Below are 21,561 nucleotides of genomic sequence, written 5' to 3'. Positions count from 1 at the left end.
CAAAAAAAAAAAAAAAAAAAAAGATCATGTAGCATTCTCTCATGTGGTTGTGCCATAATTCATTCTTTATAAGCATCCTCGAATCATTGCAAATTTATGCAAATACTTCTGTGGGATAAATTCAGAGGTGGATTGTTGAACCCAAGGGTATGAACATTTTGCACTTTATACAGGTGTGCTGTCTTTACCCCTGCTAACAGCGTTTGAGAGTACTTGCTTCGTGGTACCGAGGGATGGGCAGATTTTTATAATGCAAGATCAACATAAAAACCAAGCAACCTAAAACCAGAAATTAAGAACCCCATGAGACCGGTGCCCTGACTCACACCTGTAATCCCCACACTTTGTGAGGCCAGGCAGTTGCTTGAGCTCAGGAGTTTGAAACCAGCCTGGGCAACTTGGCGAAACCCTGTCTCTACCAAAAATAGAAAAAGAAAAGATTAACTGAGTGTGGTAGCACACACTTGTGGTCCCAGCTACTGGGGAGGCTGAGAGGTGGAGGTTGCAGTGAGCTGGGATCATGCCATTGCACTCCAGCCTGGGTGACAGAGTGATACCCTGTAACCCACCCTAAAAAAACCTTGATACCCATACAGTGCCTCTCTCATATGGGAGTTATTAAGAGCATTCTTTAGGTAGATCTTAGTGTATTGACTTAAAACGATGTCTCAGGATGCATGGGGAAAAGCAGTAGGTTTGGTGTGGCTCAATTTCTACATTAGAGACAAATGTAAATATGTTTTTAACTGGAGCTCTATGTGTAACAGTGGCTCTTTCAGGAGCAGAGGCTGCTCACTGACTCAGCAATTATTTCAGTGCCCACTCTGCACCCAAAACTATCCCAGGCCCTGGGGATATAGTATAAAAGATTTCTGCTCTTATGAAGTTTGTAGTCTAGTTTGGGAGAGATGGACCCCAAAAATGTGTTTAAGATAATTTCAGAGATGGGTGTCTATTACGAAGCAGGTAACATAGGGTAATGTGACTAAAAATGACTTTAGATGAGGTGGCCACATTTTTATTGTATATATTGCTGGAGATGATTATGTTATGGGATCCTTTCCCCGTCTACATTTTGGATGTGTTTGAACTTTCCATGAGTGTGAATTCCTTTTGTAACCAAAATAAAACATTATAAATAATAAAACCCGTTGTAAAGCTTTGAAATGAAACCCTTGACCGCTAGCTGGCATCCTGCAGGTCTTGACTCCTGTTTTTTTGTTTGTTTGTTTGCTTGTTTTGTTTTGTTTTTTTTGAGACAGAGTCTCGCTCTGTCACCCAGGCTGGAATGCAATGGTGTGATCATAACTCATGGCAGCCTTGACCTCTTGGGTTTAAGCGATCTTCCGGTCTTAGCCTCCTGAGTAGTTGGGACTGCAGGTGTGCACCACCATGCCCAGCTATTTAAAAAAAAATTTTTTTTTGTAGAGACATGGTCTCCCTGTGTTGCCCAGGCTGGTCTTGAACTCTTGGCCTCAAGCAGTCTTCCTGCCTTGGCCTCCCAAAGTGTTAGGATTATAGGCGTGAACCACCACATCTGGCCTGGGTCTTGACTCTTAAGCACCTTAGATCCCCTGAGCAGGCATTTCCATCACCAGGTTCAACCTGGCTTATCATGGCAGGGAGGTACCTCTGGGCCGACTTGAGATGAGCAGAACAAGACGTGGTTGGGGGCACCATGGGAAAAGGAAGCCACCCCCATTTCCAGAAACTCTTTAGGCTTGGTTCGCATCTTGAACTGCAGAGCAAGCTTGGGGGCCTGTGTAGAATGGGGCCAGGGGTTGAAAAGCTGGAGGAAGGAGTGGGTCTCAGGATGGGAGCTTCCTTTTTTTTTTTTGAGATGGAGTTTCACTGTTGTCCCCCGGGCTGGAATGCAATGGCGTGATCTTGGCTCACTGCAACCTCTGCCTCCTGGGTTCAAATGATTCTTTTGCCTCAGCCTCCCGAGTAGCTGGGATTACAGGCGCCCACCACCACGCTGGGCTATTTTTTTTTTTCCGTATTTTTAGTAGAGATGGGGTTTTGCCATGTTGGCCAGGCTTGTCTCGGACTCCTGACCTCAGGTGATCTGCCTGCCTCTGCCTCCCAAAGTGCTGAGATTATAGGTGTGAGCCACTGCGCCTGGCCTGAGGGTGGGAGCTTCTGACAAACAGCATCCCATGAGGGGTGTGTGTGCGTAGAAGTGGGAAGAACTGGGGAGGCCGATTTGAGGGAAGTGAATCTGACCTGTTTCATGCCGCCTGTCTGCCTGGTATGGCCTTATCTTGCCCTAGCGTCCGCTAAATGCCTGTCTCCTCTCTGCTCCACCACAGATGCCGTGCGCGAAATTCGGAAGTATGATGATGTGACCGAAAAGGTGAACCTCCAGAACAATCCTGGGGCCATGGAACACTTCCACATGAAGCTTTTCCGTGCCCAGAGGAATCTCTACATTGCTGGCTTTTCCTTGCTGCTGTCCTTGTGAGTGGGGTTTGAGGGGGCAGGTGCTGTGAAAGGAGCCATGGGCTAGCCAGGGACACGGAGCTCAGTGGGCTCAGTCTCCCCCTGTGACTTTGATTCCTCCTCAGCCTGTGGCCTGGACCCCAAAGCCCTGTCTGTGTTAGGGAAGCCACATAGTTTTCTCCTGACCTCCAGAGGCTGCGTGAAGGATAGGAGAAGGCTGCTCGAAATATCAGAAGACCCTCACACACCACATACTCTGAGGCAAACAGATTACTGTCTCACACTCTGTTTGCACGGAGAGTGAGGTATAACGGGTAAGGCCTTGCCCTCCTCTGGGAGAGGACCTTCAGAGTCCAACTCACAAGGGAGCAATTGAATGGGGGGCTCTTTGTGTTTGGGGTGCTGACCTAGGGACAGCAGGTAGAAGTGACACGAAGAGGCTAGGCCTCTCCTCACCTCACCTCAGGGCCTTCCCCACATGAAACTCATGAGGGCATGTTACGTTCCATGGCAGCCAGAGCATTTCTGGTGATGTTTTTGGTAAAACTAAGTGCCTTGATCAGGGCCAAGGGTAACTAGTTGGGCAAAACTAGACAACTACGAAGTGCCTATTTGAGCCTGGGGCCCTGTTTGCTGCCTCCTGCTTCACGCAGCCGTTCTGATCAGCAGGGCCTGGCTGAGAGGTGGATGGGAGCTCAGACCAAGGGTGTATGAAGGCATTGGAAAGGTGCTTGCTTTGAGGGTGGAGCTCTCATGACTTAATCACTTCTCAAAAGGCCCCACCTCTTAATGCTACCGCAGTGGGGATTAAATTCCAACACATGAAGTTTGAAGGGCACTCAGACAATAGCACCAAGTGATTCTCAGGCTCACGGACAGTTATTCCCCACTTGGTTTTGTGCTGCGAGACTCAAGAATCTCCATGCCTAAGAGATTCTTGCTCTCTAGTCACCTGGTGTGTCGTGCTTTACCAGGCACTAGACTTGTCTTAAAGTCTGTCGTTTAGATGATTTTGTATTCTCTGCGACCAAGTTGGGAAGAGGGGTGGAGGTAGAAAAGGCAAACACATTTTTTCAAGATGATGGGTTTGATCACAGATTTGATCAACAAGCTTGTTATCTTCAAACTTAGGAAAGTCAGGAAATGAGAAGGCTGGGAGGAATGAGACACATACCCTAGATTTTTCAGGAAGTTCCAAACAAATATTATCTTGTGGTCTGAGGCTGAAAGGGAAGCAGCTCTGGAAGACTGAGTCTCAAAACCAGAATTCTGAGTATGATAGTCAGCAAAATGAGGAAAAAAGACCACAGTGAGGAGGGAAAGAGAGGAAACTAGGCCATCTACCAGAAAAGCATCTAGAGCTTTAAGAATAGTATGGGGGAGGGGGTGGGCTGGGCACGGTAACTTACGCCTGTAATCCCAGCACTTTGGGAGGCTGAGGCAGGCAGATCACCTGAGGCCAGGAGTTTGAGACCAGCCTGGCCAACGTGGTGACACTCTGTCTCTACTAAAAATACAAAAAAAAAAAACATTAGCCAGGCTTGGTGGTAGGTGCCTGTAATCCCAGCTACTCTGGAGGCTGAGGCAGGAGAATTGCTTGAATCCGGGAGGCAGAGGTTGCAGTGAGCTGATATCGCACCACTGTACTCCAGCCTGGGCAACAGAGCGAGACTCTGCCTCAAAAAAAAGGAATAGTATTGGGAAGGTAAAAACCTGCTGGGAGCTCTGAATCATGAAAGATATGGAGAAGTGGGGAGAAGGCAGTCCCTTTTATATGTCTGTGTAAGGAAGGAGATGGAGGGTAGGTGATCAAGGGCAAAGGAAACACTGGGATGAGAAAATGGAAATTACAGGTGGGCAAGAGTAGCATCCCTAAATGATGTACTTTGCACTTAGACTTGATGAGATTATGTCCAGAAGCTGTTGAGATCATCTGCAGATGAAATTGCCACCGATGCTTGAGGATTTGCAGAGTGGGAGAGATACTGGCAGACTGCAGCCTGGCAAACATCCCAATTTCCAAAGGGAGAAGGTAGATGAGGAATTGACCTGGGGAGGGTTGACTTTAATCTCCAACCATGCTCTAGAAAGAATAGCTTGTATGCTTTCGGAAAAGAAGAGTGGGATCATTGGTGACTGCTGTGAATTCCTGGAGAAGTTCTGTCAGCCTTCTATAGATGGAGTGTAGATGGATTTTTAGCATGACGCTTGCCAGTCTGAGTCTGTTCTTAAGGACCAGATGCCAAAGTGTGGGGAAGGTGCCGGCAGAACAATGTAGTTAGGTGTGGTCCTAACCTACATGAGTGGCTGCCTTGTGGATTGGCTCCATCAACACATCCACGTAGAAGCCTTAGGGGGCTCACTCTTTTTTTGAGACGGAGTCTCACTCTGTTGCCCAGGCTGGAGTGCAGTGACTCCATCTTGGCTCACTGCAAGCTCCACCTCCCGGGTTCATGTCATTCTCCTGCCTCAGCCCCCCAAGTAGCTGGGACTACAGGCACCTGCCACCACGCCCGGCTAATTTTTTGTATTTTTAGTAGAGATGGGGTTTCACCGTGCTAGCCAAAATGGTCTTGATCTCCTGACCTCGTGATCTGCCCGCCTCGGCCTCTCAGAGTGCTGGGATTACAGGTGTGAGCCACCGCGCCTGGCCAGGGGGTTCACTTCACTCTTTACATCTGGCTTGCTCAGTATTTATCTGCACGAGGATGTTTGTCATGGTGAGCAGAAGTAGGGAGAAATGGATGCTAGGAGGAATAGCAAGAAGGTTAGTGACCATTCAGCATCCTCAGCTATCTAGATGGGCTTCCTGATCAGAACAACTTTAATGAGACTTGAGTTTTCAATGGGGAGGCATTATTATAGGCATGCATGTAGGTTCTTAAAGGGCAGGGAGGACTGGGCTACCCAGGAGCTCAAAGACTTGGGGGTTGGAGCTTACTGCAACTCAGTTTGAGTTAGTGGCAGAGCTACTGCGAAAGTTAATGAGCTGTTAGCACCCTTGAGTGAAGGCTGGAGCTACTAGGAGGGAGGTGCTGGCCCTGTCAGGCTTGCTGCCATTTCTGTGATATCTGGGGGGCTGCATTCAAGGGCCAACTTTTTGAGAACAGATTGCTGCCTCAGAAGCTGTTATAGTGGTAGCAGGTATGCCAGTGCTGGTTCCCCACAGACTGGTTTTTAGTAATAAGTCCTTTGCTCTCCTGATTCCATTCTGCTTTCATGATCTTGTTTCTAGGACGACTCCAGGTTGGGCACTACGGGTATTGTCTGACCATGCCAGAGGACAGTGGAATGGTCACCTCCCTCCTGTGGCTTTGGGATAGCTAGGCTACTAGACGAATGTGTTACGCTCAGTGTAGTCCTCTCCGTGTGCCTTAGTGTGAAGTTAGGATGTTCCAGGTTAATTTCTACAGTCGACATTTTAAAAAGTTGACATATAGTAAAATTAACTTTCTGGCATACAGTTGTGAGTGTTTTGACATGCAGAGCATCAGTTAATAACCACCACAATCAGGATGCAGAACAGCTTGTACTTTCCTTTCTACCATGAATGCGTGGCTTCCAGTAAAGGCAGTTCTCATGAGACCCTCCAGTATACTCCCAAAGTGACGCCTGGAGGCTAGAATGCAGAGTTCACTTTGGCCTGCTGTTGCAATCTGCTCTCACAGTCCTGATCTGCTCTCTGGTGTCTATAGCCTATCTCACTTTTCTGTTACTATGCCCTTTGACACGCATGTGAGGCCTCACCTAATTCACTGTTGAACAAGTCTGACAAGCGAGTGGCTCTACTACTTTCTCAACCAGATGGTTCAAGCAGCCACACACATCTTGCCCACATCTTGGCTCACCAGTTGCCCATAAGTGATCTAGTTAATCATTTCTGGAATTTTGACAGAAATATATATTCCTTGCTAGTCTAAGAGTTAAATCTAAGATGTTGGCTGTGACCCTAGAGGAACTTGGCTTTCTGTGTGATGCTCTCGTCCAGCCTTACGGCCACGCAGCCCATTTGCAGCTTGCAGAAAACACTTAAAAAACAAAGCAGGCTGGGCGCGGTGGCTCACGCCTGTGATTCCAGCACTTTGGGAGGCTGAGGTGGGCAGATCACCTGAGCTCAGGAGTTTGAGACCAGCCTGGCCAACGTGGTAAAGCCGTGTCTCTACTAAAAATACAAAAATTAGCTGGGTGTGGTGGTGGGCGCCTGTAATCCCAGGTACTCTGGAGGCTGAGGTAGGAGAATCACTTGAACCCGGGAGGTGGAGGTTGCAGTGAGCCAAGATGGCACCATCGTACTCCAGCCTGGGTGACAAGAACTAAACTTCCCATCTCAAACAAAACAAAACAAACAAAGCTGTCCTCTTCATATTTCCGTTACGAAAGTTATACCTGCTCATTGTAAAACAAACCCCGCCGCCCCCCAAAAAAAATAACTTTACATAATAGAGAAGCGTCAGGTGAGCTCCCCTGTGGCCCCATCCCCAGAGATAGTGGCTGGTAATGGTTGGTGTGTTTCTGAACTGTTCAGTAAATTTTTCCATGTTTGGATAACTTTCTCCTTACAAGTGCCAGGGCTGCTTTTGCACTGTTTTGACTAGCTCTTACCACCCGACAGCGCATCTTAGCGATTGGTCCACATTCTTCACATAGACCTCCCTCATCCTCAGCCATTGCGCAGTATTCTGTTGTTGGAAGGGATTGTTGGGGTTTAACCAGTTCTCTACTCAGAGATGTGTGACCTGGTTTGAAATCTTTTTTTTCTATTTTACTCCAGCCTTTTTGCGCCATCTATCTATTTATTTATTTATTTATTTATTTATTTTGTGATGGGGTCTCACTGTGACACTTAGGCTGGAGTGAGGTGACTTATTGCAGCCTCACCCTCCTCAGCCTCCTGAGTTGCTGGGACTACAGGCGTGCACCACCAACCCTGGCTAACTTTTTTTTTTTGGTAGAGGTGAGGTCTTGCCATGTTGCCCAGGCTGACCTTGAACATCTGGGCTCAAGTGATTTGCCCACCTTGACCTCCCAAAGTACCAGGATTACCAGTGTGAGCCACCACGCCCAGCTGCAATTTTTATTACTAAACAACCAGTGTCCCACATCCATGGTTTCTCATCTGCGCTTTCTGCACACTGTGTTCCTTTTCTCCTTTTTCCCATCTTAATCATTGGAACTGGGGTAACTGACATCTGCTCTGCTGCACCTTGATACTCTAAGTGTGGCCCAGAGCCCAGCAACCTTGGCAGGACCTGGGCTTCTCAGGCCTGCCGATGAGAAGACGGGTTCTTTTTTTGTTGTTGTTTGTTTGTTTTTTGAGACGGAGTCTCGCTCTGTTGCCCAGGCTGGAGTGCAGTGGTGCAATCTCGGCTTCTCCGCCTCCCAGGTTCAGGCAATTCTTCTGCCTCAGCCTCCTGAGTAGCTGGGATTGCAGCACATGCCACCACGCCCGACTAATTTTTGCATTTTTAGTAGAGACGGGGTTTCATCATATTGGTCAGACTGGTTTTGAACTCCTGACCTCAGGTGATCCACCCGCCTCAGCCTCCCAAAGTGCTGGGATTGCAGGCGTGAGCCAGCACACCCAGCCTCCACATGCTTTTTAAAAAACATTTCCGTATTTAAAAAAAGTTAACCACGGGGCTTTAAAGCACCACATGCTTTAAATGCCCCTTGGTGACTTGAATGTTCTACTCAGTTTATCATGAATGCTTTTCTGGGACAACTGACCTGTTTCCAGCATTTTTTTTTTTTTGAGACAGGGTCTCGCTCTGTCACCCAGGCTGGAGTGCATTGGTGTGATCATGGCTCACCACAGCCCTGCCCTTTTGCCTCAGCCTCCCGAGTAGCTGAGGCTACAGGCATGTGCCACCACATCCTGCTAATGTTTTAGAGACAGAGTCTTGCTCTGTTGCTGATCTCAAACTACTGGGCTCAAGCGATCCTCCCACCTCATCCTCCCAAAGTGCTAGGATTACAGGCAGGAGCCACCATGCCTGGCCTCTCCAGCGTTTTTGAGTGTTCTTGAGTGTCTACCCAATTCCTCTTTGGTGGACGTTGAGCCCGCAGCTCTGTTTCTGACGTCATAAACAGTGGCCTCAGCTAGTCAGCTTTCTTTCGGCCTCCTGATCCTCTTTGGAGCATCTGTGCCACTCCTATTATCTGTCTCTCTCTTTTTTGTTGTTGTTGATTTTTTTTTTTCTTTTCTTTTTTTTTTTTGAGACAGAGTCTCACTCTGTCGCCGAGGCCGGAGTGCACTGGCACAATCTCGACTTACTGCAACCTCTGCCTCCTGGGTTCAAGCAGTTCTCGTGCCTCAGCCTCCCGAGTAGCTGGGACTACAGGCACATGCCGCCACACCTGGCTAATTTTTGTATTTTTAGTAGAGACAGGGTTTCGCCATGTTGGCCAGGCTGGTCTCCGACTCCTGGCCTCATGTGATCCGTCCACCTCGGCCTCCCAAAGCACTGGGAGTACAGGTGTGAGCCACTGTGCCCACCCCTCTTTCTTTCCATGTTCTTTATGTCCCACTGAGAGGCTCAGTTCTTGAACGTGAGCAGGTATTCATGACCCGAGCAGGTTAGACGGTTAGGAGTAAAGGGTTCCAGACTTTGTATGCAACTTTCCTGAGTGGTAGAGAGCCTGCCTAGTGGGTATTCCAGTACTGCTGGGATGCGGTCACCTGTGTGGATTAATATTTTGCAAGGGTGTATGGGATGGAGTGGAGCAGGAGAGCCTGAGGTGGGGAGACCAAGTTGGAGGTTGTCAGTGAGACTTGCTGGGAACCTGAACTGAGGCAGTGATAGCAGGAGTAGGGTGGAGGGGACAGACCTGAGGGGCCCAGGTGGAGTTGAATCAGCAGGCTTTTCCAGTCTCTGGGAGTCTGAGATGATATTGGTTCTGCTCTGGACTTGCGGAATGCGAGGACCCAGCCCCCTGCTGGAAAGGGAGCTCTGGCTGCCCATGGGGTAACACTACCGTGCTAGGCATGAGGGCTGGTTGCAGAGTGGGACCTCTGGCCAGACCTGGGGACAGCAAGGAAAGGAGGGGACAGGGAAAGCAGGATTGAGCAAGGGAGGCCTGGCAGATGAGCAGAATAGGGTGCTTCCGGGCAGTCGAGCTTGCGTTGCTGGCTTTGCAGAGATGTTGAGGCCAGGGCAAAGGGAATGTGCTGGCAGGATGGACTCCAGCCTCTAGCAGAGCGATAGAAGATCGGGGATCAGAAGGAAGAGGGAAGCAAGATCAAGAAGGAGGATGTGAGCAGGTTAGTGGCCAAGGAGGGGAGCACATTCCGGAGAAAGCCTCGTGCTTGGCACTAGTTTTCAGCGGGACTGGGCTCAGGACATATAGGAGGTTAGCCTGAGAACCCCCGAGTAGCCCTTGTAATTGGGAAAGGGGGCCTGGCCTGAAAGGAAACATCACGCCTAGAAGCAAGCCTGTACTCCTCGCCCCCTATAGTCTGCTGCTGCTCCCTGGGACAGCAGTGGGAGAGTCCCAGCTTCCTAGCCAAAGCCTTCTGAGCTTTTGTCCTGCCTCTGCCACTACTATCTAAATCCTGTGACTTGACCCAGAAGCCTGGGGCTGCTCTGCCCTTTCTTCTTGTCCCATGTGACTGCCCAACCATCGTGACCATTTCTCAGTGTGCGGCCCAGCAGGCTGAGGCGCTTTCACATTGTCAAGTAGCCAACCTCCAGAAGTCTTCACCCTGCAGAGCTGGACTCCACCCATGAAACAGCCTGTAGATGTCACCTCCTAAGCCTCTCTCTCACAACCCTTGGGACCACTGCTGTGGTGGGGCCACCACCATCCCGTATAGACCAAGCAGGCTCCCTGCCACCTGTCTTCCCCTCTTTGGCCTGTGTACCCTGCTTCCAGTGGCTTGCTATCACATGGATCCTCCAGGACGTGGCTCCCCCACAGTCTCTGCTTCGACCTCCCCCTGCCATGAAGCAGTCATGTGGGCCTCATGGGAGAGCCTCACGTAACACATGCTCTCCCCCGACTTGATTCTCTGAGCATTTTGGGGGCCTCTGTGCGGATCACCCCCTCCAGGTGCCGGCCTAGCCAGCACCTCCTCTTCATGAATCTCCAAGGCTTCCCTGTGGAGCCTGTTCCGAGGGGCCCACACCATATCCCTGGCTGACCCATAGTGCTGTCCTTGGGTCCCAGGGCAGCCTGCACATCCAGCTCTTGAGGCGTGGCACTTGGCAGGGTTGCCCATCATGGAAAACCTGGGCTCTTGCCCTTTAGACTGTTCAGCTCAGTGCCAAGGGCCTGGCACGTGTGAAGGGCTGCTGAAATCTTTGGTGACTGAATGGGCTGTCCTGGGATGATGGCGACAGCTTTAGATGCGTGTCTGTGTCGAACTTGTCAGGCTTTTTAGATGAGAAGCCCAGCTTTTCAGGTCTTAGGAGCTATGACAGTTTGTGAAGATGGATGCATCGGGGCCACCTCCAGGGGACCACACTGGATGAGCCACTGGTTTCCGCTTGGGGAAGACTCTGGCAGTCGCTCCTGTTTCTTCCTGCCAACCTTGCGCTTCGGGGGCACAGCTAGCTAGAGGCCCTCTTGAGTCTTGGAGTGTGTTGGGGACAGCAGCTCCCTCTGGGCTGGGGTTTGTGTATTCAGAGGACTTGCACTGCCTTCTCTGCCTTATTCAGCTTCGGTGGCGGTCAAGGTTAGGCCCAAAGTGCTGGTTAGCAGCCAGGCGCAGGAAGGCCCCTGTTTGTGTGGGAGCCTCCTGGATTTTTGCTGACCTGAACTTGATCCATACGCATCTTTTGTTTCCTCCTTACCCTCCAGGGTAGAATCCCATCGCTGCCATTAGCCCAGATGGAGCTGCCCGTGCTTCTTTGCTCAGCTCCTTTTTCTTCTTTTTTAGGTTGAGTCATCTAATCACAGACTACCTTTGCCTAAGTTGTCTTACCTCACTCGGTCGCTCTCTGCCCTCCAGCTTACCCCAAACCCCTCAGATAGCTGGTTTTAAAAAAGATACACAGCAAAACCCCAGAAACCCAGCTGGTCCATGTCGCTTGTTCTCAAGAAGAAGGGAGGACAGGCCAGACCCACACCTGCCCCTTCGCCCTGTGCTTGCTGCACTGTCCTCAGGACGGGCGAGCTCCATCTGGGTTGTGAGCTGGAGCTGCCACAAGGCATGTTCTCATTTGAAACGGCCTCCATTTCCCCCAGCTCTAGCCCTCCTCTTCCCGTCTTCTCCAGCATCTGTGTGCTGGGAGGCTACAGGGAAGGCCAAGCAGCTGTACCAAAATGGACTTGGGGCAGCCCTTCGGGGCGGCCTTCTCGGGTCTGCTCTAGGTGACTCTCCTAGTTGTAACCTGTCTTCCTGATTCCAGACTGGTGGGTAAGAGTCGCTCAGGACACTGGAAGCCCTGGTGTTAGTCATTCTCCTTCACTGAAGCCTTCCTGAGGCGTCGCCTGACTTGGTTCCTTGCCTGGGCGCTGGCTCATTTTTTCTTCCACAGCTGGGGCGTGTTCACCCAGTCTATTGGCCACCTGCGATAGGCCTGGAAAGTCAGCAGGTGGCGCTGGGACACAGGCTTTCTGCTGGCTGGGGGCAGAGGAGTGAGTTTGTGTGAACACTATGTATGCAGGGGCTGGGGGTTGAATGACTTGACTCACCTGAAACCCATCAGCAGGGTGGGCCCAGAGGGTGGCGGGGGGAGCCGTAGCATGGAATCTTTTGGTCGGGATTTGTTCTTTCCCCATTTCCTTTTTTTTTTTTTTTTTTTTTTTTTTTGAGACGGAGTCTCACTCTGTCGCCCAGGCTGGAGTGCAGTGGCGGGATCTCCCCTCACTGCAAGCTCCGCCTCCCGGGTTCACGCCATTCTCCTGCCTCAGCCTCCGGAGTAGCTGGGACTACAGGCGCCCGCCACCTCGCCTGCCTAGCTTTTTGTATTTTTTTAGTAGAGACGGGGTTTCACCGTGTTAGCCAGGATGGTCTCGATCTCCTGACCTCATGATCCGCCTGTCTCGGCCTCCCAAAGTGCTGGGATTACAGGCGTGAGCCACCGTGCCCGGCCTCCCCATTTCCTATTAAGCCCATGTCCTCTTCCCCTTGCTCATGGGGGAAGACAGGGCTGCCGAAAAGCACTTATGAGTCATGGCTCTCCCTACTTGATATGGTTGGCCCTGTTTCTCTAGAGTCTGTGGAGAGGTTCTGTTTCTCCTGCCTTCTCTGGTTTACTCAACCTTTTATAAAAGCACGATAGCCCTGCTTAGTGTCCAAGAACATTCTATCAAGAAAGCCCAGTTACATTGAGGCATTTGGAGCTGCCATGTGTCTGCCAAGGCCACATCTGGATTCTGTTAAGTTTCGTTCACTGGCCTTTTCTTGGACCCTGGGCCATTCTGTTGGTGACCACCCTGTATCTGTAGGAGATGCCTTTGGCTCTTAGGTTCTTGCCTGTTTTCCGGAAATGAATAGCTAAGAACAGTGATTCTCCCAAGTAAGACTACTTGGGAGATCCAGTAGAGGCAGAAGGTAAAGGCCATGTTCCGTGCCCTCTCCTGGGCGCCTGGGAAGCTACAAGGGAACAGACAGAAGCACACGTTAATGTTCCTGAGTGACCCAGTGTGAGGGAGCAGGAAAATGTTCTAGAAGGTTGGCTCCTAGGCTGAAAAATGCCAGTGATCAGAGGGGGCCTGGTCTGCATTGCTGGGGCCCTGGGTGGGGGCTAAGTGTGCGAGGACGCAGAGGCTGGAGCTCTGGGTTACGCCTTCAGCTCGCGGCAGTGAATGGTTTTTCCCCCTGCAGCCATGAGCCTGGCTTGCTCATCAGCACGGGTCTGAGACAGCTCCTTCCCACTGTTTTCTGTCTCTTCGGTTGCTAGACTGAGCAGCTCTGTGTCTGCCTCTGCCCCTCTTGGTGCCAGGCTCCCAGGTGAACGCAGGTGCAGTCTAGGCCCAGGGAGATTCTGTCCAGCCTGACGTGCAGCCTCAAACCTGTCCCCTCACCTGTCAGGGAGCACTTCCTCTTCTGGGAGTGAGATCGGATCATCTGGAAGCCCAGCCTTTTTTTAGCTATACTTGCTGGAGTGGGCGGAAGACCCCTTGTCAGTGTGCCAGGTATGGGAGTGCAGAGATGGAGGCACAGTGCCCAGCCGAAAGACTTTCATAGCCTGGTGGGGCAGCCATATAAACGGATGGCAGCCACGCAGAGAACAGAAAATGAGGTAGTTACATGTGGGTGCCTAGGGGGCTGCTGCAGGAGCCCCCAGAAGGCATCCCTCTGATGGGGTGGGAGATCCGAAAGGGTTTCTTCGGGGAGGTGAGGGTCGAGCTGGGTTGAGAGGACATTCCAGCCTGGAGGACTGCCACACAGAGCCAGGCATGTTCCAGGAATGGTGAGGGGTTAGGTGTTACTAGAGCAAGGGGACCACGTGGTTAGTGAGGGAGGAGAGCTCACTGAGGGCCTGCGTGCTGACAGCAGGTGGCTTAAGCAGAGGGCTGACGTGGTTGGATTTGCCTTGCTCTGGGAGGTGGATGGGAAAGCCGTATGGCGGCAGATAGGGAAGAGGCGCCGGCAGTGGGGATGATGGCAGGTGTGTTTGCAGTTGACATGGAAAGTACTGAGTTGTGGCTCGGGCTAAGGGGCCAAGAGGGCCGAGTCTAAGGCGGTTTGCCTGTCCACCACTACAGCAGGGGCTACATGAGGTGGTCAGGTCAGGCAGGGCAAGGGAAGGCCTGTTTTGGACAAGCTGAGTCTGGAATGTCTCTGGGGACATCCAGGAGCCAACGTTTAGCAGGAGGTTAGGTGTGAGTCTGGGCTGCAGAGAAAACCCTTTCAGGGATAAGAGTGGCTGGGAGGAAGGGTGTCAGCTGAAGAGTGCAGACTCCAGAGGGAGCAGAATAACCGTGGGAGGAGGGTGTTGCGAGGGAACCTCGGAGGGTAACTTAGCAGCAGAGCAAGGAGTTCAGGGTGGCCTCTGGACTGGCGGTTAGGAGGCCACTGGTGGCCCTGCTGCTGGCTTGGAAGGGCAGGCCTTGGCCAGCCTAGGTTGAGGAATATATGTGAAGGAAAAGACCAGGTACTTGGTCAGGGTGACTCCAGGAAGGAGGCAGTTGAAGACGAGGTTTCTGGGGGGAGAATGATCCCGGGTCGTTCAGCAGGAAGAGAGAGGACCTAGAAGGTGTGAAAAAGAACTGTCGGGCTGGGGGTGCAGTGGGAGGAGTATGCCCAGGGTGCTGTGGGGGTGGGGAGCGCCTGTGAGGGTTGGCAAGAGGAAGGGGAACTGGCACAGGGGAGCCCCAGACTGTCTCAAGGCTGGGAACTGAAGGCCCGGGCTGGGGCTGAGCAGGGCCAGGCTTTCGGGCAGGCACGGCGTGGATTTTGCGCCGCACATTGTGTGTGCCCTGGCTTATCTTGGAAGCCCTGGTTCTCAATAGCCGGGAAAGGCCTGGGACGGTCCGAAAAGAGCTGGGCCTCTCCTGCACTGCCGCGGAAGCATTCGTGTTAGCTGTCTCCCTGGGTACTGGGGTGATCAGCTATGGGCACTCACCAGCAGCCACTTGCCTGGCCTGGTGGCGGGGAGTATAGCCTTCAGTCTTGCTTGGTCCTGTCTCTACCACCAGGTGGCATGACCCCCACCCCTCAATTCCAGCTGGGAGGAGCAGTCCTCTTCCTCTTTCTACATCACTGGGATCTGCTCTGGGGCTGGGCAGCTCTTTGCCAGGGGGCTGGGTCTTAGTCAGACTTGCCTTTCTTTCTAGGTCTCCCCAGTGACTTCTGGCCATGCCGATGTGAGTCAGACACGTTGTTTCTCTCTGGCTCCTAGGGTGCTCAGTAGCTTCCTCTACCTTCAGGCTCCAGCCCAGTTGGAGGCAGGCTGGTGGGCAGCTGGGGGCTGAGGCAGGGAAACCTGAGCCCTAGGCCACGAGGTCCTGGGCCGCTAATTTTAGAAAGCACATGTCACTGGAAACTCTCCTTCTCTGCCAGGAATCAATGGCCTGGCTCTCCTGGTGCTGCCAGGGGCCCCTGGGAGCCTCTCCCCAAACCAGGAACCTCAGGGGCATCTCCTGGCCCGGGTGGGTCCTTTCTGTGCTGAGTACGTCTAGAAAGGGGCTCTGCTGAGGTCCTGGACAGCCATGGCTTGGGCCAGGGAGGTAGCTCACCTTGTCTGCTCTCTACTTTCTCTAGCCCTTCCGGGCTGCCCCTGGCCATGAGCAGAGGCTGTGAAGTGTGAAGGCCTGGCTGGGGCAGGAGGCCACTTCGACTCTTCTGAGTAAGCTGCTGTTGAAGCACCCTGAACTAAGCAGATTTGTCTCTTCCTTCTCCCATGCCCTGTGTGTCCCTTACCTTCTGAAATGTGTGAGAAAGGTACCCCTACCTTGTTTTGATTGTTTGAACGAGTCCTTCCCTCTTCTCTTCCTGCCAGCTAACATTTCGGGGCAGGGGTGAACCAAGGGAAATGAAGTGGCCATTCTAACCTCTGCTTGGGGACCAGCATCTGCCTCCAGCTGCCACCTGTTTGCCTGTCTCTCCTGGCTGCTTCAGATAGGCAGCGTGCGCCTGTGTCCTGATTCCTCTACACCCTCCAGCCCAAGAAGACCTCATTCGGGGTGCTGTTACATAACGGATGTGTTCCAGCGCAGCCTGCATGATGGGTTGGGATGGAGGCTGGCCAGGGTAGAGAGTTCTATCTTACGTTGGGACCTGGGAGCTGTTCCTTGTTAGTTTAGAGAGTATAGTGGTTCTGAGCTCAGGTTCCGGAGTCAGGCAGACATAAGTTGGAATTCCAGCCATGTCCATTTCTGGTTTTTGGCCTTGGGTATGTTGATTTACTCTGCTAAACTTCAGTTTCCTCGTCTATAAGCTGGGGCAGTGATAGTAACTTCCTCATCAGGTAGATGTGAGAATGCGGCCCGGCATGTTGGAAGTGCCCGAATTGATTAGCTTCTCTTGTTACCTTACCGAGGCAAGCCCGGCCTCGCAGGGAGGAAGGTGGTGCTGTGGCTTGTCTGGCACGTTTAGGCCCCGATCTGGAAAGTGCTGCGTTCTGGGACCTCATGCTGTAGCAAGGCTCTTCCCAACCCCCCAGGCTCCTGCTTCCAGCCCCTCCCAGAGCTGAGGGTGGCCGTTGGGCACAGCGGAAGAGGACAGCTTCTGAGCCCCACCTTTTCCCACCCGCTGCCAGCACCAGGTTGGCAGCTTCTCGCTCGGCTGCCTTGGCAAGAAGGCAGGCCCAGGCTGGAACCAGGTGTGGGGTGGGAGCAACCAGGAGGTGCTCCTGCCAGCCCTTCATGCTCTTTTTCTCAGTTCTCCCTTCTTTTTGTAAATAATTGCAGCCTGCTTAGACGCCTGGTGACTCTCATCTCGCAGCAGGCCACACTGCTGGCCTCCAATGAAGCCTTTAAAAAGCAGGCAGAGAGTGCTAGTGAGGCGGCCAAGAAGTACATGGAGGAGAATGACCAGCTCAAGAAGGTGAGCCCAGCTTCCTGACCCGCCATGGGGCGCCCTGGTGTTACACCGTGGGAGCCACGTTCTGTAGGGCCTCAGTGGCCACTGCTAGCCAGTCACGCTGGGAAATGTATGAAACTTCCACTGCCCGAAAAACCAGAGTTGGGTGGAGGCACAGAGGGGAAGTCCTCGATGGGGAGGGTATGCCCGCTGGAGGTGTCTGTGTACGAGGGTCCGGGTGAGGAGGAGGGTGTTGCTGCTCTCATTTCCATCCACTGCTTCCAGTCAGACCCTTCCCTGAGAAAAACGGCCCCTCAGTGAGCCAGGCCCTCTGTGTGAACTGAAGGCCCTCAGCTAGGCCCTTGTTCCCTGCAAGATTGCCGCACCCCCTCTGGAACATGGGGTCTGTGGCATCCCTCAGTGCTGGAGAGGAGGTGGGGGCAGAGTGGTTGGCCAGTCCTAGACATCCTGTCAGGAGGCAAGCTGCGAGCCAAGCTCGGAGGGATGTGGATGCAGAAGTGGGATAGAGCTGGCCAGGCAGACAGCGGGCTCCTTACGGCAGCGAACGGCACCACGTGGGGGGCAGAAGGCACCATCATCCGTGGAGGGGTTGGTGAGCACCATGGAGCTGATGAGCCCTGCTGCTCAGGAAGGAGGCAGGGCCAGGGGCCAGGGCAGACAAGGCGTGCCTGGCGAGCTGCAGCAGGTGGCCCCGCTGGCGCTTCTCTTTCCCTTGGCTGGCAGCCACGCCCTGGCCTTTGCCTAGGAGCTGGGAGCAAGTGGTGGCTCGGTTCTGCGTTGACATTTCCGAAGGGGCGAGTCGCCAGGGCAGCTTGAGGAACCGCATCTCGGTGGGGAGGATGGGGCTGGAGCCTCTCCCTCCCTCCCTCCTGAGTAACCTTGGCCTTTGGCACTTTTCCCAGGGAGCTGCTGTTGACGGAGGCAAGTTGGATGTCGGGAATGCTGAGGTGAAGTTGGAGGCAGAGAACAGGAGCCTGAAGGCTGACCTGCAGAAGCTAAATGATGAGCTGGCCAGCACTAAGCAAAGTGAGGCTCGACCTTGTGTCCTTACCTGAAGGGAAGTCCAGAGGAGCCTCCTCTGCCTGCTGCTGCCCATTTTGTGCCAAACTATTAGTAACAAGCCTTGCATGCACGCTGGAGGGCTGGCTGAAAACAAACAAATAGCACCCTGTGCCTCCATCCCCAATGCAGTCATGCTTAGCCCTCAGGCCAGTGAGGCTAAGTGGTTTGAATGGGGCTCAGGAGGAACCAGGCTGCAGCTGGTGGGCCTCGATTGCCCCATGCTAGAGCAATGCACACTGGGGTTTTCCTGTCCACAGTGTGGCGTGGTAGCCCCAGCATGCCTGGGGGCTGAGAATGAGGGGAGTGTGTGAGTGGCGTTCAGGAGGGGAGTGGGCGGCTCCCGAGCGGCCTGCCTGTCTTTGGTCTCCCACGCATAGACTAAGTCTGGGGCATTTTCCCCCAACATCACAGGCCTCGCCTGCTGCTGCTGTCTGCAAGACATGGTTGTCATTGGGTGTCGCTTTCAGGCTGGGATCTTGCTCCCTGTTTCCCACTCTCAGCCTCCCTGGAGGTTACCCCTGCAGAGAGCCACTAGAGTTCCCCTCCATGAAAGGGACTGGGGGACATCCTCTGTATTTCTTTTGCTTTATCTAGCTTTTTTGTCAGCCCTTTCCCTCTACTTTGGGGACCTGCAAAAGCAGAGGGGCTTTGAGAAGTAGTCTCCTGTATAACCTCCTTTGAGATGGATTTGGGCCAGTTTCTTATGTCTGTAGCAGTTGTTTTTTTTCCCCCTAATTCTGGTCTTTTCATTTCTGTTTTCTTGGTCATTTACATCATTTCAAGAATTAGAGAAAGCTGAAAACCAGGTTCTGGCCATGCGGAAGCAGTCTGAGGGCCTCACCAAGGAGTACGACCGCCTGCTGGAGGAACACGCAAAGCTGCAGGTCAGCCCTCCCATGTCACTGTGCCCAGGACAGAACAGCAGGATGAGGCAGCCCCACGGGTGGGGAGGGAACCTTCCAGGGGCTGAGGGGCCGGCTGCCCTATCCCCGACTCCCCCTGGCCACCTCTGTCCTGCTGAGTGGGACCCTTCACCGGACAGGAGAGGGTGGCCTGGCAGCAGATGTAGGCACTTGCCGAGGCGGCCCTCAGGAGTGGCACTGGCTCACTAGGCTCTGAGCCTTCCTACCTTTGTGCTCAGGTTCAGTCCATGGTTTGGGGCCCCGTCAAGAACAGAGAAGCAGGTGAAACTCTAGGACCCACTGCTGGCCTTCTTTCCTAGAGCACTGGGGGGGTGATGTTGGGCAAACATCCCTGGGCAAGTGAGGGCATAAGGTGTCAAAAAGGCACCTCCCCCAGCAGGCGCTAGTTGTTGCCATCGCCTGCTGCCCTAGGCCTGATCCGCGTCCTCAGATTAGCTTGGGTGCACCGGGCTGCATCTGGAAGCCCAGGAGGTCTTGACGTTGGGAGTGAGGGCCACGTAAATACTCCCAACTTTGGACACCTGGCATCAGTGCTTGGTGGCCCAAGTTTGGGCACCACAGCAGATGGGGAGGAAGGGTCCAGCCTCAAAGGGGGCACCCATGCCCTCTGTATGGGGCAGGCTTGGCGAATGGGACTTGGGCTTCGAGGGCACCTGTCAAAGGTGTGCAGAGTTGGGAAGGGCCTGATCAGGTCTTCAAGGGGACTGGATGCCTTGCTGTTCCCTGCAGCCAGGACTCAGCCCCCAGTGAGGTACTGGCAGTCCTCCCTGGCTGGCGTTAGGTCCAGGGCTTTCCCTATCCTAGAGGGTGGGCCAGGGCTGACGCTCCCACCCTGGCAGGCCTTTGGGTACAGCTGAGGAGGGGGCCCCTTGCTTAATTGAATTCAGCTGTTGTTAGGAGATAGGAGAACTGAGCTGGACCTCTGGGGCATGGGGCTGGAGGTGGCAGGGGAGGAGTGGACCCAACCAACCTACTGCTGTGGGATTTCTGTCCCTTTCCAGGCTGCAGTAGATGGTCCCATGGACAAGAAGGAAGAGTAAGGGCCTCCTTCCTCCCCTGCCTGCAGCTGGCTTCCACCTGGCACGTGCCTGCTGCTTCCTGAGAGCCCAGCCTCTTCCTCCAGTACTTCTGTTTGTGCCCTTCTGCTTCCCCCATTCCCTTCCACAGCTCATAGCGCGTCATCTCGGCCCGTCCACACTCTCCCAGCACATTACAGGGGACCTGATTGCTACACGTTCAGAATGCATTTGCTGTCATCCTGTTTGGCTTGGCCTGGCCAGGCCTGGCGCAGCCCTGGCTTCCACGCCTGAGCGTGGAGGGCACGAGTTAGTTGTAGTCTGGCTTGCGGTGGGGCTGACTTCCTGTTGGGTTGAGCCCTTTTAGTTTTGCCCTCTGGGTGTTTTCTTTGGTCCCGCAGGAGGGTGGGTGGAGCAGGTGGACTGGAGTTTCTCTTGAGGGCAATAAATGTTGTCATGGTGTGTACGTGGTGTGTTGTGTGACTGCGGCTGTGGGGAGGGCTCTGCTTCCTCTCCTGCCCGGAGCCCCCAAGCGGCCACAGCCCTTCAACCTGTTTTCCCCACTGAAGGCCAGGCTCACACCTGTTCTCAAAGGCCCTGCCCTGTCTGCCCTCTTGCTCCCTGGGCCGGGCCAGGCCTCACTTCAGGGCCACCCGCCGAGTGTGTGTCCTGTCTGCCTCCCTGGGTGTGGGCAGCTTGGGAGGCTCAGTAAAGCGGCGGGGCTTCCGGGTAGAGGACTCGCTTGCCTTCTCTGGGTTCCTGTTCGTCACATTTGGGACAGACAGAACGTGGCAGAACGCCACTAGTCACTCCCTGCCCCACCCCCTCCTGAAGGTTTGCAGGATGACCTCTGACTAATGCCAGCTGGGAGAGGAGACTTGTCCTTGGCAGTGACCTGGAGCTGGCCCAGGGCAGAGCTAGGCAGAAAGGGGCTGGGAATGGACTGGGGCCCCCGGCCCTGAGAACGTGTTGGGTGTGTGCCTGCCACCAGAGCGCTGTGCTGGCTCCAGGGTGTCCCTCCCGTGGCTCCCTCAGAGCTGTGTCTTCCAGGCCCACAGCAAGCCAGGCCAGAACCGGGGCTTGCTGCCTGGCGCTGGTGCCCAGGCCTCTGCGCTGTGCTGCTCTCTAGTAGCACATGAGGAAGGCAGCCCCCGCCCGTAGCACAGTGCTCCCACCCTGCAGGGCCTCTGCCATGCCTGGTGTCTGCATGAGGACTGGGCGGAAGGGTCAGGGGAACAGGTTAGAGGTGTGTCTCCTAGAACCGGGGGTGGGGGACCCCTGAAGGATGTTGATGCTGGCAGGGTAGCTGATGGCCTGCTGTGCATGCTCACTTCTGCCTGTCCTGTCCGGGCCCACGCCAGTGGTTCCCTTCTCTAGCATCCTGTTACCCTTCCCTGTGCTCAGAGCACAGCTGCCTCATGCTGAGTTCTGTCCCTTTCCAGGCGGTCTGAGAGGTGGTGTCTGAGGGAGTAGGGGACACGTGGGCGATGCCCTCTGGTTGCTGTGCCAAGGCCGAAGGCTGATCCCACTTTTCCAGGAAATGTTCTCTGCTACCTTGGACCTCCCTGAGCTCACCCTTCTCTGAGCTTTGAAAGGCTAAAGTCCAAATGGGTGCTTCCCTCACCAGCCCTGACAGCCTTTTCTGCTGTTCTGCCTAGCCCAGCAGCAGACAGAAAGCTTCACG

The 21,561-nt window shown here is 53.7% G+C and overlaps 1 protein-coding gene across 1 annotated transcript in view; it reads left to right on the top strand.

Annotated features, from left to right (window-relative positions):
• BCAP31 (B-cell receptor-associated protein 31) overlaps window positions 1-20,343 on the top strand; it is a 27,577-nt gene extending 7,234 nt beyond the window's left edge. Inside the window, exons 4-8 of the mRNA XM_012002252.1 lie at window positions 2,313-2,460; window positions 16,744-16,879; window positions 17,779-17,902; window positions 18,722-18,822; window positions 19,863-20,343. Coding sequence (XP_011857642.1) covers window positions 2,313-2,460; window positions 16,744-16,879; window positions 17,779-17,902; window positions 18,722-18,822; window positions 19,863-19,901 — 548 coding nt within the window. The 3' untranslated portion in view covers window positions 19,902-20,343. The remainder of the gene's footprint in view (window positions 1-2,312; window positions 2,461-16,743; window positions 16,880-17,778; window positions 17,903-18,721; window positions 18,823-19,862) is intronic.
• Window positions 20,344-21,561: the final 1,218 nt, after the last annotated feature.

This window comes from Mandrillus leucophaeus, unplaced genomic scaffold (genome assembly GCF_000951045.1).
Source record: "Mandrillus leucophaeus isolate KB7577 unplaced genomic scaffold, Mleu.le_1.0 Scaffold681, whole genome shotgun sequence".
NCBI lineage: Eukaryota > Metazoa > Chordata > Mammalia > Primates > Cercopithecidae > Mandrillus > Mandrillus leucophaeus.
The sequence above is the reverse complement of the archived record's forward strand: the minus strand, read 5'-3'. Positions and strand labels throughout refer to the sequence as shown.